This window comes from Salarias fasciatus, chromosome 11 (genome assembly GCF_902148845.1).
Source record: "Salarias fasciatus chromosome 11, fSalaFa1.1, whole genome shotgun sequence".
Taxonomy (NCBI): Eukaryota; Metazoa; Chordata; class Actinopteri; order Blenniiformes; family Blenniidae; genus Salarias; species Salarias fasciatus.
Genome location: NC_043755.1, coordinates 17,564,733 through 17,582,863, shown reverse-complemented (window position 1 = coordinate 17,582,863; position 18,131 = coordinate 17,564,733). Strand labels below are relative to the sequence as shown.

Here is an 18,131-nt window from a genome sequence, read left to right as displayed (position 1 = left end):
TTAAGCATAAATGAAACGGTTTTAAACCCATGCAAACATGAAACAAAGAAGCTAAGCAGATGTGATCAATTTGATTTGTCACATAATAAAAACTACACATTTCTTTCATAATACATTTTACTACATGTAAAATCAAGTAAACTGCTTTGAAGCATAAATTTGGATGGGAAAAAAGCCCTTAATAATAACTTAAAGGTATAAAGTCAGTGAATGTATAAATAGCAGATGGATGACTAGCTCGACTGCTACGTGTGTTGGATGTGTCATTTTCACACAATCAGGAGAATTAAACAAGAACAACCATGTGTAGAACCCTGCAGAGGCAGTTTAAATTTACACCTGAAAGAAAATGTACCATCTATCCGAAGAGTCCGGTTGGTCCCACAGTGTATCTGCAGCGTTAACGTGTGCGTTCATGAGTTTTCTGTCGGCCGTGCTGATGTGCGTGACTCAGTGTGTGTTCAGCATCCACAGACACAGACTGTGTACCTTCACTAAGAAAACTGTGAATCAGTGTCATCAACAAATGAGGGGCATCTGACCAGACACAGACAAAGACCAACACGGACTTCTCTGCTCCCAAACACACACACACACACACACACACACACACACACACACAGTCTTGTATTTCTATCCTTGTGGGGACCGTCCATTGACTCCCATTCATGTCTAGCCCCTAACCCTGACCCTTACCCTAACCCTAACCCACACCACAACAAAGCCTAACCCTAAAGAAATGTTTTTGCACTTTTACTTTTTTCAGTAACAACAACATGGTCAAGAAAACACTGTTTCTCCTACTTAGGACCGGAAAAAGGTCCCCACAAGGCACGTCGTTCCACGTTTTGCTATCCTTGTGGGGACATTTGGCCCCGACAAGGATAGAAATACAAGAACACACAAACACACACACACACACACACACACACACACACACACACACACACACACACACAGACACTTTATCTAAACTGGCTGCTGACTAACTTTGACATCACCCTCAGGGAGTGCTGACTTGTCAGTCCGTGGGGTAACGTAGCCCAGCTGTGTGTGTGTTGTAGTTACTGTGATGGCCCGCACAGCGCCCACACAGTGATTAATTCCCTGCACTTCCTCTCTACCTTTGTCTGATCCATCCTTTTTAGACTTCCCTCTGCGTCGTCACACTGCCTCTGTTTCTCCATTTCCCCCTCTTCTTCTCCTTTCTCAGACTTATTTAGCATCTGTCTCACTTGTTGGGTCAACTTCCTCCTCCTCATAAACTACATGATCATCAAGTTTCAGACAAGCAGAGGGGAGTATCGGTACCGATGATCTAAGGTTTAACGGTGCAATATGTTTTTTGTTTTGTTTTTTTCTGGCAGGTTATACAGAGCATGATGTGAAACAGGAACCTATTAGACTGTTGAGGTCAGAGGTCAGCTTGCATAAAGGGGGATTATAGTGTACGAGCTTCTAATATACCAGTGAGGAAACTGGGAGATGTTGGCCTGTCCTCAGGAGCAGACCAACTCCGACACAATGCTTTTTTTTTTACCAAATGAGATCATATGATATTTAGAATATTCACACAGCCATACTTGCTGTTCACAGCTTTATGAAACACACAATATGCAAAGTTATATAACGCTCGTCGAGTGAAGAGCAATTAACAGCAGGAAGTATGTTGCAGGTTAGTTTGATTATCTAACAATGGACTGACGTTATAACGAAATGTAAACAAGAGCCTCATAGGTTATAATGTCAACAGCAAAAAGATTAAAACTGTAAAAACAAAAACAGCAACACTTTTTTTAGAACATTTCAGATCAGACTGAAACTGGCAGAAACCTGAGACTTAAGCACAACATCAGTTTCCCCTTTTATCTATGAGCTCATGGTTGATAAAAGTCCAGTGTTGCTGCTGCTGCTGCAGAAACACTCTTAATCAAGGGTTATCATCAAGAAAGACAAATACTTTTAAAAAATTTCAACACATTCTCAGGCCTTGCAAAACATTTCCATCAGTCTGATACACCCACAGGCCGCTTGTTTTCCGTATACCTGTTTACTGCTCTCCCATTTCTCCTGCCAGTGCAAACCATCCAAGTGGCTTTAATCTAATTATGCTTGTTTTTGAGGTTGAAGTTTGCAGCGGTGTTTGGTCAGACTGCATTTTACTGCATTGACAGATGTTTCTAATGTTCTCCCCTCTCGTACGCAAAACTATTCTAAACACCTTTCATGGTATTTGGAGTGCAGCGCCGCACCGCAGCAAACTGCAACCAAAATACGTCGCTTCATTACAGCTTGTGTAAATTGAAGCACTGCATCGTTTGTAAAGGTGGGATTTTAAGATAAGCTGCTGTGAGGCATCACATCAGATTGTGCGAATATAATGAACTGGTGACACACACACAGTAGTGAATGTGTGTTACTTTATATATAATACAAGAAAAGGTGCCAAATATTTGGTTTCCAGTCCAGAAACCCTCAAATTAAAAATAAACGAAAGAAAAACTCATTTCTCTTTTGTTCCACACATAACATGTTGTTCCCAGCTAAAAATCATAATTTAGTTTGGTCACAGAATAAATAAGAGTGTTTTCAAAATCAGGCCTCCTCTCTCATAATCTCTGCTTTCATACTCTCTCATGAAGCAGTTCAAGATTTAAGGCAAATTAATGCAAATCTTACAAACTTACCTTTACCGTACAACTAAAATCAAATTAAAATCAGGTCAGTCACTTGAGGGGTCAGGTTTGGTTTTTGGGACCCGGCCCCTCCTGCTATCTGGGCAGCATGTCCTGCAGGTCTGCCACAACATAGGCGACCACGGCCCACAGCGCCGAGCACAGGTTCATCTCTGCAGGGTCCTGGACCGTCATGGTGTCGCCTTCACTGTGGTGGAACCAGAAGTAACGACTGTCTTCCACGTGGAGGCTGGCTCCTGGGGGAGTGAAAACCACAGAGGAAATAATACACATATTAATGGAAACACATTTAGCTACAGCATATATATAAAAACTTTATGTTTCACTTGAGAAAAAAAAATAACTGCATTCAAAGTCTTGATGCCAGCTCATTATATATAAGGCTCCTTTTTTGTAAATACCAGGAAAAATATATTTATTTACCTTTATCTCATTAATGTGTCACATTTAGAAGGTAGAGTTACATATACTGGACGGCTGAAACCACAAGTTTACATACACAGCATAAAAAGACAACTTTATTTTTTGACATTAACTCAGACTGAACCTATCCTGTTTTATCCTGTGGTTAGTGTTGCTAAAATTAAATTCTATATTTATATTTAGTAAAAAATAGGGGACAGTGGTGGTTAGAAGCATGTAAATGCAGGCTCAGGGTAGAAGCAGCTGAAAAATAATAATCTGTTCTAGTTTCCAAATGTCAGAAAACAGAGAATTTTTGAATTATTTTTCTAAGTCAGAAGTTTACAATGCATATATTCTTGGTAGTTAGGAGCATTGCATTTAAACTGCAATGACTTTCTCAGGCTTGCCAGCTGCTTCTTTTTCCTCCTAATGCCTCTTGAAATTTAAATCTATGTTTATTTGCAGGCATCAGGCTTTTTTTTTCAGTCTTTGAGCCCATGTCAAGGACTCGTTTCACTGAGGATAGTGATATTCTCTTAGCAGCCTCAGCCAGCATCAGGTCTTTTGCTTTATTATTGATTATTACCGTATTTATCATTGAAAGTGACAAAATAAGTCTAATTATTGTGGCATATAGCAAATAGAAATAAATCCTAACTGGTGTAAAACAGGAGACGTTAATCTGTTTAATGTCAGAGGTTAAAAAAAACAAGTGTTTTTATAGAGTGTATGTTTTGATTTCAACTGTAAGTTCACATTAACAGGTTCAGTGAACGTGCTGCAATAACATAAACCTCTATTATAGTGATTACATGCTATTACTTCTGATTAAAGTCCAGTGGGAAATCCCACAGCCATGTTTTCTAAATCTGGTATGAAAGTGTGACACTACAGGAGAGAAGGGAAAACATATGAACAATCTGTTCATGAGCCAGTGGGAGGGAGGGAGGGAAGGCCCAGCTTTTCCGTGGAAAAAAAAATCTACCTGACCACCGGGAGCTTCCCACTAGGAAAGTGTGAGGTTTCAGAAAGCTTCCAGAAGCAGATCCGATACCAGACAACATGCCAGCGGCGTTTAAGCCAAGCCTTGTAGTGATTGTCATGGTTTTGATACATACGTATTTTCTTCAGAAACAGAGCAAGAGCTGTACAGTGAATGTTTCTAAAAGTAGTGAGAAAATCAATTGTTCCCGCTGAGCTGTTTTTCCTAATTGGAAATGATCCAAGTTCCCAGCTGCATGAACATGTTATCAAAAAGACCGGACAGAAACACCTGATGGGATGAAACAGTTTCTATTCAGCATAGCAGCACTGGAACAGCTTCTCTCATGTCACTGAAACTGAAATGAAGGCAAACTTTGGCCAGCAGCATAATACTAATGACTTTTCTTCTGTTTTCTGTTTACACATGGAGGACAGAGGTACATGTAAATGTACGTGATTCAAAAGAGCAGAACCTAACAGTAATGTAAAACTAGAATAACAAAGAGAGACCGCTCCCTATGTGATTTAATGGTGGCATCTTTTGTATGAAGCGAGACAAAAGAGATGATTAAATTAACAAATTGAGGTTCTTTTGTTATTGCTGTCAAACAACGGATAGCATAAGCATGACTGTGGTATTCAATCATCTTTGGCAGCGAGCCTGCGGCTTCATGTCTTCGGCTAGTTTACCTGCTATGCTTACATTCAGCAACAAGAGGAACAAGACTTTCTCTAATGTGACACTGCTCAAATAAATGTCACACAAACATTCCATACCGGATTGTTTCTGTTGTATTTGAAAATGGGCCTCTCTCAGTTAAGGAGTCTGAATAACGCCAGATGAAATTTGTTTCTTTCACTGCCACAAAATCACAAACAACTTCCACGTAAGAGGTGTTTAAATGCTGTTACAAGAGATTGTTATTGTGTTTTTTCAGTTCCGTGTCTGCAGATTGGCAGAGATTTATGTCACTACATTGGACTGTCACTTCCACAAAAACTACACGAAATGCCTTAGACTAGGGATTGCTACAGAAACCACACATCATCCACAAGGAAACCACTTTTGGTTTGATGTCTGCACAAATTGTTGCTGCATCATTGAAAATTCAATTAAACAGGACACACTATAACCCTGATTATATAAAATGAACCACACAAAAAATTGTGACAGAAAATGTGGCACATGCAAGACTTTTTACAAAAATTTCAAAATGTGCACAGCTTCAGTGTTCTATGTTTCTTCTTTGTTTAAAATATCTTTCATCAATCGCACTTTTTTCTTTCTAAAATATAGCTTTATAGGACTGCTATATTAACTTAAGGTCACTTAATGTCAGCAGAGTGGTTATGAGGGTCATTTTACTCTGATAATTCAATTCACAGTGACATTTCTCCATAACATCTTTTTTTATTGTAATTTTTTCCCTCAGTAAGGATGTGAATCTTTGTACGCAGCACTTCTAAATAACATTATAAGCAAAAAAACTATGGATATCAGGAAGAGAGGACTCTCAGTTCTGTTTTTGTTTGTGGCGGCCATTGTTCATGATGTCCTCTCACGTCCTGATAAACGTCACACACACACACACACACACACACACACACACACACACACACACATACACACACACACACAGAGGTGGCCGACCTGGGACTCCTGCTTCCAGCCATGGAGAGATGTCCGTCCCTTCTCCGTGGGATTCCAGTTTAGTTGTATTGATGGGGGCCAGAAGTTTGACCACCTCCTCCATCACCTGTTGTTACAAACATCGCCAAACTCAAAAATATATTACAGCATTTATCAAACAAGTATCCACCACAGTACAGTATTGTGAATTGAATTTGATTTCAGTACACAGACACTGTATTGTAGACAGAGGAGAGTACGGTGATCAATATGTGGCAATACTAAGAGAGCACAGAGTCAAATTAACATATTACAGTCGTCATGGGTACTGCTGTGGTTTCTGTGGCCCAGACGATACCTCCTTCCTGTCAAGTGAATCATAAGAACGAAGAGAAGTGAAAGGCTCAACTGTGGTTTGACACTCAAGTAAATCATTATCTAGTCAAGGAAGTAAAAGCCTGCAAGTGAAAAGAGAGAACACGTCGACTTCCAGAGAAGAGAAAGCGCTTGAGAACTGTTTTCGGTCTTTGCTTTATGTTTCAGTTAGTCATAAGATGTGATCTGACTTGTATGTAAATTGCATGTGTTAGAACAGTTTATATTTGAATACTGCATGTTTTTTAATAAAGGTAGCCATAAAAAATGTAAACTGGGGCTGAGAGAACAAAAAAAGGAAATATTTTAGGGTAATGACTTCAATAAGAGCTCACTGACATCAAGAGACGTCAAACCACAGGAAGGATCTGTCAGTCAAATGAGATCTGGAGCAACTTTGACTTGTACTTTGATTGCTTTTCACACAGAACCTGTGAATCGCACTGCTGAAGACCTTTAGTCGAAAAATGTTAGTAAGTTCACAACTGCACTATTCACAAAGACTGGGGCTGCACAGCGGTGCTCTTGGCCTCACAGCAAGAAGATCCTGGGTTCAAATACCAGTGGGGGCTTGGCGCCTTTCTGTGTGGAGGTTGCATGTTCTCCCTGTGTGTGCGTGGGTTCATCACACGGTCCAAAAACATGCTTGTCAAGTTAACTGGTGACCGTAACGTGAACCCCAGGTGTGATTGGCGATCAGGATCTTGTTTTAAAACCAGAAGTTTATCAAGGCGTTCTTCAGAAGGATCTTCGGGTGACTGCCTCCCTCAGGTAAAGTCACATGTCAGACCCCGGTTCAGTGATCATTCATGACAGACATCCTACAAGTCCGTCGAAGCAAAAACTGTTCTGTAGGAAACAATAGTTTTAGCAATGGCAACAATGCTTATTTCTGCCTTGAGGTTGAAATATATGTTAAGATTTTAAATACTAACTGCAACTGTTTCTAGTCTATTTTATCGATCTAATTTGCCTCCATCACGCCTAACTTAAAGTTAGAAACTTTTGTTCTAATAAAATAGTAGACAATAAATTCTACAGATTGTTCTGCAGTTCTAATCTCCAGGGATTTAAGGAATTTGGCCGAGTTTTCCTTTGCCAAAAGCACATTTGGAAATGCATTAACCCTTTCGTGGTGAAAGAGAGTGCTAATATACACTGAACAAAAGTGTCTAACTCTGTTAGTGAGCACGTCTCCTTTGCTGAGATGATCCATTCAACTCACAGGTGTGGCATGTCAAGGTTACACAGTAGGCTGACTGCCAGATGTGCCTTAGGCTACGAACAATAAAAAGACACTGTAAAATGCAGTGCAGTTTTATCACACAGCACAATGCCACAAATGTCCAAGGGAATGTCCAACAGAGCTGTTTATTTCTCTACCATAAGCCTTCTCCAAAGGCGTTTCTGAGAATTTGGCAGCACAACCGACCAAGCCTCAAAACTGCAGAAACCGTCTCAGAGAAGCTCGTCCACATGGTCGTCTTCGTCATCGAGGATCTGACGGAAGTTCGTCATTGGAACTGACCCGAGTGGGAAAATGCTCACTCATTCAATGGCATCTGGCACTTTGGAAAGGCGTTCTCTTCACAGGCTCAGTTGGTAGAGGGGTCGTCTTTCAGCAAAACACTGAACTCCAAACTGCTCCCAGAGGAAGGACGGTGTGAATGGGTGAATGTGACTGATCCTGCGTGGTGCTGCGTGGGTGTGCGATTTGCTGCTGCCGACGCTGTGAATCGTGTGAATCATGTGGCCCGTGGTGGCGGTGGGGTGACGGTATGGGCAGCTGCATTTTGTCGATAGCATTTTTAATGAACACAGACACAATGATGACCTTGAGACCCAGAGCTCGAGGTCCACTGTTGTGCCATTCATCCACGGCCATCACCTCTCGTTTCAGCATGATAACGAAAGTATCTGGATACAATTCCTGGAAGCTGGAAACATCCCAGTTCTTGCGTAGCCAGCACACTCAGCAGACAAGTCACCCACTGAGCATGTGACGGATGCTCTGGATCGGCGTAGCCCAGTTCTTGACAGAATCCAGCAACTTGGCACAGCCACTGAAGAGGAGTGGACCAACATTTCACAGGCCACAGTCAACAACCTCAACCTGGTCAACTCTAGACGAAGATGTGTTGCACTGCGTGAAGAAAAAGTTGGTCACAGCAGATACCGTCAGGCTTTCTGACTCCCCGGATCCTTCCAATACGATTTAACAGCTCATTTTAGAGCAGGACTTCTCAACCCTGGTCCTCGAAGCCCACCGTCCTGCATGTTTTAGGTCTCGCCTTGATTCCACTGAGGGTTCGTTACTGGGCTTCTATGCAAGCATGATGAAGAATCAACACCAGACTGAGGAGTGCTGAAGCAGGGAGAGAGCTGAAACATGCAGGACACTGGGCCTCCAGGGTTGAGAAGCCCGGCTTTAGAGTAGCCTTTTATTGTGGCCTGCCAAAGCCACACCTGTACAATAATCCTGTTGTTTAATCTTGATATGCCACACCTGTGAGGTGGATGGATCCTCTCAGCAAAGGAGAAGGGTGCACTAGCACAGAATTAGACACATTTGTCAACATTTGAGAGAAATAGAGCTTTTGTGTACAAACAAAAAATATTAGATCTTTGAGTTCAGCTCATGAAAATGGAAACAAAAAAGTGCTACGTTTACATTTTTGTTCAGTGTACTACTGAACACAGTGACCCTGTGGCTTCTACAAAATGACCATCCAATCAAATAGACTCACAAGTATGTCAAACAATCTAAAAATTAGCTCTGAATCCCAGGAAATGCACAATAATATTAAAATAATTACCAGATAGTGAAAAGTGAAGTTATCTTGGAAAAAGGAGCAGAAGCTCATTGCTCATTTTTATTTTATATCTTTATTGTTCTGTAGTTACGAAATCAAAGTAAATGCAAGAATCCTAGCCGAGTGGTTAAACAAACACTGAGATTAAAAATCAAGCTTATGTAAGTTCATGCATTGTCTCCCTGAGGCACAGAAAAATTATTTTTGATGGTTAAGGTGAGGGTAAGGGGCTAGGAAATGCATTATGTCAATGAGTGTCCTCACAAAGATATAAGTACAATCGTGTTCGTGTGTGTGTGTGTGTGTGTGTGTGTGTGTGTGTGTGTGTGTGTGTCTCACCTTACGTGCTGCGTCACTGCCAGTAAACTGCAGAGCCACTGGGGTGAATGTCCCCAGGTCAGATTCCATGACGAGATCGAAGTTGTTTAAGTTCACCTGTGCGGGGAGATAAAGGGGAGCGAGGGAGCGAGGGAGGGAGGGGGAGGGAGAGAGACACAAGTCAAACGACCAAGAAAAACAGCATTGTCACATCACATTAATCTCAGGTTTATCTGACTGATCAAAACAATATAAGTCCAGCTCAACATAAACTTCGGCCAGCTCGTTTTACGCTGAGAATAAACACTCAGCCAAACCGAGGGAGCAGCTTATATCAGTAGCACGAGCTAATCGAATCAAATTATACATCAAATATAAGAACTGTACCAGTCTAGCAAGTGGTTATGAGACACAGGAGCTGTATCGCTCACAAACTGAAGTAACCCTGCACCTCTGGGATGGAGAATGCAGTTCATTATAGTTTAGGGCCTGCTAAGCAGCCAAAGCTCTGAAGACGGAAACTGGAAGAGTGTAGATTGTTGTTTAGATCCTTTTTCACAGAGGAGAATCTGGGAGCCAGCCAGGGCCTCTCTGTTTAGCTGGAAGCATATTTCTACACTCCTACTTTACTTTCACAATGGGCCGAGGCCTTCCTGCTTCTTATTAGCAGGAACAATATTAGCTTTGCAGCTGCTGCGGCGTGTTTTCTATTAACTGTCCCAGTACCTTGTGCAGATTGAAGTACTGCTGTGCCCCGACCCCGCCCTGCTCTTCAGCCGTCCACAGCACGGTGCGCAGAGTTCTCCTCGGACGCAGGCCTGCAGAGAGACGAGGACATACGTGGGCTCTGCAGCGCACAAATATACACGAGAGGAGAAAGACCACCAAGCCCACCAGGCACACTAAACCATACAGTTTAATGACGGGAGCATTAAATGTTGTTTTTAGATGAGGCTGTGAGAATAGTGAGAATGAGCGTTCAGTTTCTTCATGATGTGTGTCCAAACGCTCTGCAAACAGATGCACTAAATTACTATTTACAACAAACACATCTGTTTGATAAAGTCTGGAACTGAATAAGATTTCTACACTTTTGCATAAAGATGGAAGAGATTAGAGTAGAAATTGAGAAGATTGTTTAATACATCTGTGGTAAAAAAAAAAAAAAAAAAAAAACCAACTACAATTATGATCTAGAAGCTACAGTGAGTTAACAAGTTTCACTTTGTTAGTATGAAATGCTGAAAAGATGAAAATGAGTTTGTAATGAACATGTTTAATGGGACAGGTAACTCAGCTCAGCAGAGCTTTGTGTTTTCCTCGTTGACTTCAACGAAAGGCAACAACCACATCAGAACAACCACTTCACAAAATATAACCACAGGAAGAATAATATGAGGGGAATTTTTATAAAATCACACAAACAGTGAGTAAAATTTAATTTTAATGCAGGAAAATGTGATGATCTTGTTTTTATTTTTTTCAAGTTGGCATCAAAATGTTTTGTTCAGTGTTGTTTAACCTGTGTAAGTATTCTTTATGTTAACTCAGCTGTGTATTTTGCCAGTTTAAAGAGTTTGAATATATGAACAGTTCATTGTGTTGACTGTGTGTTGCCCGGGGTCACATTCGAGCATAGGAGCAGTGTTGTGTAAGTGATTTATTTCTTGCAAGTAATATATTACAGTCAGTGGTTGCATAACATTGACCTCTGCAAACATTACTTTCCCAAAACTGCTTCAGAGTAATCCAACATCACAAACTGAAACAATGAATTAAATCATGATAATGTTCTTAATATTTAACTTAAATCTGTTTTTACCGAGATCTTTGATCAGTGACAGAACCTCCCAAGAAATCATGGCTCCGCCTCCGTCATCCATGGCACCCTGACCCACATCCCAACTGTCCAAATGACCGCTCAGCAGGACGACCTGTAAGAATGTGGAGATATGCACAATATTTGTAAGCACAGGCTGAAAGAATGTGGAGGTAGACTGATTCTTATCTCTCTATATTTCAGGAAACACAGATATTAAATAGACACATAATGCTGAAAGTGCAATTCTGAATTTGGAACACATGCTTTTTCAAGTTCAACGGCAGAAGAACCCTTAAAAATGAGACAACACAGACAAAAACACACAGTACAGAGAGTCACTCTGACTTCCAGGAATTTAAAGCGGACGGATTCCTGTCAGCCGCTGACCTGCCGTTCAGGTTACCAAACATTTCGTGACCTGGAAAAACCTTGTAACTGGACAACAAGCCAGCAGCTGAAGCCGCACATTTACACAAAAATGAAAGATTATACAACAGAATTGCTGGTGTGTATTCTTAGACATCCTACAGGCTTGACTTCTGAGCCACAATGTCAGTGTGTTAGTTCATTTTTCATTTCAAACAAGCTTTGCTTCTTCCTACTCCTTTTCAGATACAATTACTGTTTGTGTGCATGTGTGGTCTGAGTGAGCGGCTGCAGGGATGTGGGAACATAATCCATGAACTGTGTTATAGTTTTGTGTATATGCAGTCACGTAAATCTGTCAAAATAAAAGGTTATGTTATGATTTATATGTCACTTTTGCGATAAGCGAGTCATGAGTACAACAAATACCGCGATAGATATGATACTGTGATCCTAGTATGAATACGAGCAGGTATTTACAGGCTTCATGAATCAGTGGGGTCATTTCAGAACGCTAAACTATCCACCTCTGTCCTCTGACGTTTCCGGGCAATGTTTGACCACAGGTTGCCGCATGCCACTGGCCCGTCTTAGATTCTGCCATTTGCACGTACAGATGTTGAGCCTGTTGTGCTTCTGAATAGTAGTTCCAATCTTTTTTCCCTGTCTCTCCCCCAGATAGCTTCTAAAAAACAGTGTAGACCCTTCTCTGACCTCTGATATGCCAAGTGTGGAACACTGGTGAACACACACTTCTATGAACGCAGAAAACATTGCAATGAATAGTTTACTAGCATAAAAAGTCTTACTATGATTTTCTTTGACATGTGCAAATGCAATTTTGCAAACATCAGAGCATTCTAAGCCTCTGACCCGCCCCGCGATCTCATCCAACGCTGAAGACAACAACATCTGCACTGAATTTTAAACCTCAAACTGGAATCATTTTTATTGCTCTGTTGTTATTTTTCGAGGCTTTGTATCGATACGCTGCGCTACCAGGCCGATATTACCACCGGCCTGTTCACAGCTTTATTGTTCAACGTGCTGACAGCGGAGACCAATAAATAAGTTGGATTCAACATGGTTTATTTTATGAGGGACATGAAACTTATTAAAAAGCAGAGGCTTACGTAGGCTCTAATAAAAGCCGCTGGCTTCGCGATAAAGATAGACCAACATTTATGATCAGTTTTTCAATCTGTCGCTACCCAGCAAAATGACTCCAGAAAGAAAAAAATTGCATTCATCAGATCATTCGACGTCCAAAAACTTGAATTTCACAGGAGGACGGGAAGTTTGGCAACAGAGTGGGAGGAAAGCGCTCTCAGATGATTCTGACTGGCTCTGACGGCCTAAACTGTGGAAATGACTCACTTTAGCCTTAAAAGAGCATTTTTCTACTAATAGCAGGCTTACATCAGCTGGAGTGCAGAGTCACAGGACGAGAAGATGAAGTCACCAGCGTCGTGTGTTTCATTTCCTTTAAACAGGGTGTTAAAACTTTGGTTCCCAGGTCACGACTGGAGCAGTTTACATCAGTGACAGCCCCCTAATTCGAGTCAGGTTTTGCTCAGGTTAGTTACACCAGGGAGACTTGCAAACGCCAGAGGCCACTTCTATTTACAGTACATGAAGCCTTTTGAATACAAAGGAGATCTAGTTACTGTTCTCTGCTAGCAATCAACCCGAGGTTGCTGTTTTTGCTTGTATAGGACTATGCAGCTGGGAGGGGATGGTTTGCATTTGTTGAACAAAGTGGCCTCGTGTTTGTGAGGGAGTCAACTCTGACTGAGTAACGATTTTTAATCATACTTCTTGGAAATTCCCACTCAAAACAACATCCCACTTATCGACGATCAAAACATATCTAAACTGCAAATTATCAGGTGGTGCATAGAAGCCTCGAGAAGGCAACAAACATATTAAATCTTAATGCTCCAGGCGGCCTCCACCTACACACACACACACACACATACTCTTAATGACTCACAGATCGCATTGTGGAAATTTCACTCAGCGTTAGACACACAGAGATGGAAAACGCTGATTCGGGTTGGCCTGTGGAAAAGCTCTAGTCGCGCTAGTCTTTGCAAATCATAGTCAAAATTTACATACTGTGCTCAGTTATTTAGGACAAGCTGGTTCAGTCTCTTGTGTGACTGGTAAATGTGACGGACTTTGACCCCCCCCCTTACAATATTTCAAGGTCTTGCCTCCTTCCATGTGGCTGGAGGTTTTTGCAGCAGTGCCTTGTCCGTTAATCAGGTTCTGCCTGTCGGACGTGTCTGCGGCTTTTCCACCCAAGAAGTGTGTGGGACGCCGTATAGCTGCACACAGGTTTGATCAGCGGGTTGATAAGAATTCACACTTTCAGCAGAGCAATTTCTAAGTATGAGAGTCCATAACTGGTGAAAGAAACTTTCTATTAAATAAAACATCTGTGTTTTAAACCTTTGACAGACAGGTGGTTTGCGTAGGCTGCACCACACCTCAAACACCATGTATACATGGATTATGTTGATTATTTCATCCTTTTATGGGTCAATCCTCTATCACACAGGCACCCCCATCCCTACTGACTCATTTTATTCACACAAACAAGTTGAACAACAAAACTTACGTTATATTTGAATGGTATTGGACATAGAATGAAAAGAGAATCTGACTGAAGAAACAAACCGGTATGTTCTGGTACGCCTTTTTCCTGCTTATTTTTGTCATGAAGTCATGGAAAATATGTTTAAAACGCAGGCAGTTCTAATACTTATTATTAATAGAACATGAATTCAATATTTTCATAAAAGTTATTAAAATTAAGAGCTTCAAAATAGGCCATGAATGTAAAACTATGAATACGACAATTTTATAAAATTAATACAGACCAAGCATCTCTTTCAAAAGCTTCCTTTTGCACATATAAAGTTAAACAGTTTTTTCTTCAGAATTGCCGAATGAACAAATGATCATCAACTTTGATTGTGAACCGAAAGTTTAATTTGTGTGAGTTGAAATTTGAAATATGTAAGTCTTCAAGGCCAATGCTTGACATCTGGTGGTTCTATTAACAGATAAAAAGTTTGGTTTTTTTTTGCTACTAGGGAACCCTAACTTTTGTAAGATTTGGGAAAGACTGAATCCATTGGGCACAACCACAATGAAAGAAAATAAAATCAGAACATACTGTTTTGTTATTACCTGAAAGCTTTTCATTTGTCAACCAAGCTGAGGTGAAGAGAAGGAATCCATATGAACACTGAGTGTTACCTGTTCGGGGTGCTCCCAGCCTTTTATTTCTGCCACTGTGTTGAAAGAATCAGCGTCCGGTAAAGTCTTGGCTTCCATTGTGAGTCGTACCACAATCTTCTGGCCCCTCTGCGCCAGACGCCACATCAGCTCAGCGTCCTCCACGGTGATGCAGGCCGTGGGGATGCGGTTCACTCCAGCCTGGTAATCCTGCCAGCCTGTGTGAGGACTTCAAACAAATTCACAGAGATGCGTCACTGAAGACTTCATCTTTTCTTTATTTGTGTAAAAATGTGAGGATGAGGTGCCGGGACACTTTGACAGCGAGATACGAGGGTAGACCAGCGACAGATAGAAACCTGTTAACTGAGAATGGAGTGATGGATCGAATGAGTGTGGCCACAGCTCCCACTTTGGCTGCCTCAGAGGCTCCAAACGCCCGATAAGCCACCGTCTCTCCATAGCTGACAAATGGTTGGTTGAAGACTACAATCTTTCCGGCGGCTTCACTGGCTCTGAGCTTCAGCTCATCAAAAGACTGAACCACCAACACCTCCGCCTTAATACCTGAAGAGAAAGAAGGACAGAGTTATTATTTCTGTAACTTGTGAAATGTTCCTGTCATTTGATTTTGTCTTACTTATCTACAAACAAATTGAAAATTGAATTACAGACAAAAGTTGAATATTTCTATATCCTTTTAGTGGTCTAATGATCAAAGTTTCCAAGCTTTATTTATACCTTCAGGAGGCGTTCCAACACTGCTACCCAGTCCCAACATAGCCAGATTCTTAGACCGGGGCATTATCATCTCTGCACTCTCTTTGCCTCTCACCCAGTGTGGGATTTTCACTGGTTCTGGACAACAAACACAGAGAGACACACAACAAATGAAGAGTTAAAGGCAGGAGTCCAGTAACATGTGAAACACATGTCTGCAATGTAAACTTCATTCTTTCTCACCAAGATGGACGTCCAACCCATCCTGAGACATGGCATTGTGCATGTATTTGATGGCCATCTCCAGGCTTTGTGAGCCACTGACACGGCTCCCGATGGCGTCGGTGAAGTCAGCCAGCCGTCTGTAGGAGCGATTCTGGGCAGCTCCAAACACTGCCAGGTCGATGATCCTTTTAGCCACATCAGCATAGCCTGCTACCTCTGCTGCTGTGTCTTTCATACAGAAACACACAAACACAACGATGTATGCATTCTCCATGATTTTTTTTTTTTTTTTTTAAGGCAGTTGTTCCAAAACACTGTACATCCCAGAATAACAAATTTTGAAATAAGATTTGATTGCTTGAAAAAAAACGTCTCTATCAAAAAATAGTGAAAGTGTTTCTAGACAGCTTTTTCTTCAATATCTTGGTATCGATTTCACTTCACTTAATGGTTGAACCAACTTTCAACCTGACCCATGAATGGAACCGCCAAGCACAATCGGAAACACCTGAGCGGACATCAAATGTGTTTAAGACAAAACTTGAAAGAGCAAATTAAAGCCAATGACTTCCATCCACAGCCACATTCCCGGACCACGTACTGTATTTAAGAGTTTGAGACTTTATGGTACCTTTTGTTTTAGTGTGATTGGCTGCAGCCCTCAGCACAGATGTTGGGCTGTTGCTCCGGTAAGCGTGAGGGTGACAGTCAGACAGAGAGAACAGCGCGAGACAGAAGAAGATGGAGATTGTCCGGCTCCTCTCCTGAGCCATCTGTGGACAAGACCAATAACAGCATGTGGCATATGTCCAGATATATGAATCACGCAAACCTGTAGAGGATTAAATGTGTTGCAATATAATATCCCAAAGAGCGCTCAAACAACTGTAAATCTGTACTGTATCAATCTATAAAACAGATGACAACATATAGAGACAGTAATGACTGGAGGCTGTAACTCTCCAAAGGTAAAGTTTTACAACCTCAAGGTATTCAATGGTTGAGGGGCAGTAGCAGTCCCCTAATGCCCCCTGTCCTGAGCTTCCATAAAGTGGTGACCTTGGTCACCTGACAACACATCAACAGACTGCTTATTTGTTTAATTTCTTTAGAAGTCTGGCTCTTAATGTCATGAGGCTGGACTGAGTCGGTTGTCGCCTCAATCCAAACTTTATAGCACACATCAGAGGGAGTATTTCAGGCGAAACAGAGAAAAGTCAGCCACAGATCAAATGTCACTTCAACTTCAATTTTTATTATGTGAGACTTGGGGAAAAAACTGATGATCTTAAATTAAATACATAAACTTTCATTTAATGGTTGCATTTTCCTCCTCTGACCCCATGGAGACCGTCATCAGGTGTTAAATCAGAAGATTTCAAACTCATTTTAGTTCAGGGGCTGCAGACAGCTCAATTTCATCTTGAGTGAGCACAACAGGTGAAATGGTGCCATCATAACTTTATTTTTTTCTTTGTTGTGGTGCAGAGTATATGCAAATGTTTGTTTTACCAAAACAAAACAAATACTCCCAAGAATTACTATATCCTCAACATGATGTCAATTTTAATTATCCTTTCTTGAAATGCACAAAAAAGGTTTCCTAAAGCTGTTGTATTATATCTGTTTTTATGAACTCACCCTGACAGCATTGCTTAAGGATAATGTTGTTTTGTTATCTTTTATGGCAGCATTGTTTCTGCAAGCAAATATCCCAGATCAAATGTAAACGATCACAATATTCGGTAATTTCATCATGCTTCAATTAAACATCTGGATAAGTTTCCCATTAATTCGGTTATACTTTATTTTTGCCTCAACGGAGTCTCTTTACCAACTGATTATTGTGATTTGCATTTTTCCAATTTACATCTTTTAGGAACAAACTAAGGTAATCAGAATAAAAGGCCTACGAGCAGATCAAGAACACTAACAATAACAAGGAACGTCTTTTCTGGTTCCTGTTTCACAGGAACACGGTTCTCAGACAGTTCCGTAACATCACAGCATTTATGAAACAACAAAAACACGAACCTTTCCGATAAAGCCCGTGTCTTTTATATGTCGGTAAAATAAGCTATAAAGAGTAAAAGTGTTAAAAACTTCAAGTTAAGCCCGGTTGTCTGAAAGAGTGGGACATCTCACGAAACACGCCTCCTGCGCTGATACCCGGAAGCAATATTACGCTATGCCAATCCTGATTGGCAGAAATACGAGTGCCCAGGGGCGGGACTTCCCCTGCTACCAGAGCTCTGTGTGTTTATCATGATGGTTTTTTTTTTTCTCCTTTACACTGGATACAGAGGTGGAACTTTAACTGTGATGTTTCTGGAATGCGTTCCAGAAATCTCATCGTATATGGAGCAAATGTGACCAAGTTATGATGCTTTACTGTCCTAACTGGACATCTCCTTGCAGTGTACAGGCAGCAGAAAGCTCTGAGTGGGGTCAAACCACCACAGATGTGATACTTCGAGAACAACACTGGAACCCTCAAACACACCACAATGACATTTTGCATCCAATAAGTA

The 18,131-nt window shown here is 41.2% G+C and overlaps 1 protein-coding gene across 1 annotated transcript; it reads right to left on the bottom strand.

Annotated features, from left to right (window-relative positions):
- Positions 1-912: 912 nt before the first annotated feature.
- On the bottom strand, positions 913-17,765 carry LOC115396798 (carboxypeptidase Q). The gene is made up of 11 exons (XM_030102829.1): positions 17,635-17,765; positions 16,232-16,373; positions 15,619-15,828; positions 15,397-15,513; positions 15,015-15,222; positions 14,677-14,884; positions 11,044-11,155; positions 9,948-10,039; positions 9,243-9,338; positions 5,737-5,842; positions 913-2,932 (listed from the first exon to the last, which is right to left on the bottom strand). Exons 2-11 carry the CDS (start codon positions 16,371-16,373, stop codon positions 2,772-2,774), a joined length of 1,452 nt encoding a protein of 483 aa, XP_029958689.1. The 5' UTR covers positions 17,635-17,765; the 3' UTR covers positions 913-2,771.
- Positions 17,766-18,131: the final 366 nt, after the last annotated feature.

Coding starts and splice junctions, on each gene's coding strand:
- LOC115396798 (XM_030102829.1), bottom strand. CDS start 16,373: ATGGCTCAGGAGAGGAGCCGGACAATCTCCATCTTCTTCTGTCTCGCG. Junction 15,829..16,231: donor CAATCACACTAAAACAAAAG/GTACCATAAAGT, acceptor TCTGTATGAAAG/ACACAGCAGCAGAGGTAGCA. Junction 5,843..9,242: donor GCAGTGACGCAGCACGTAAG/GTGAGACACACA, acceptor TTGTAACAACAG/GTGATGGAGGAGGTGGTCAA.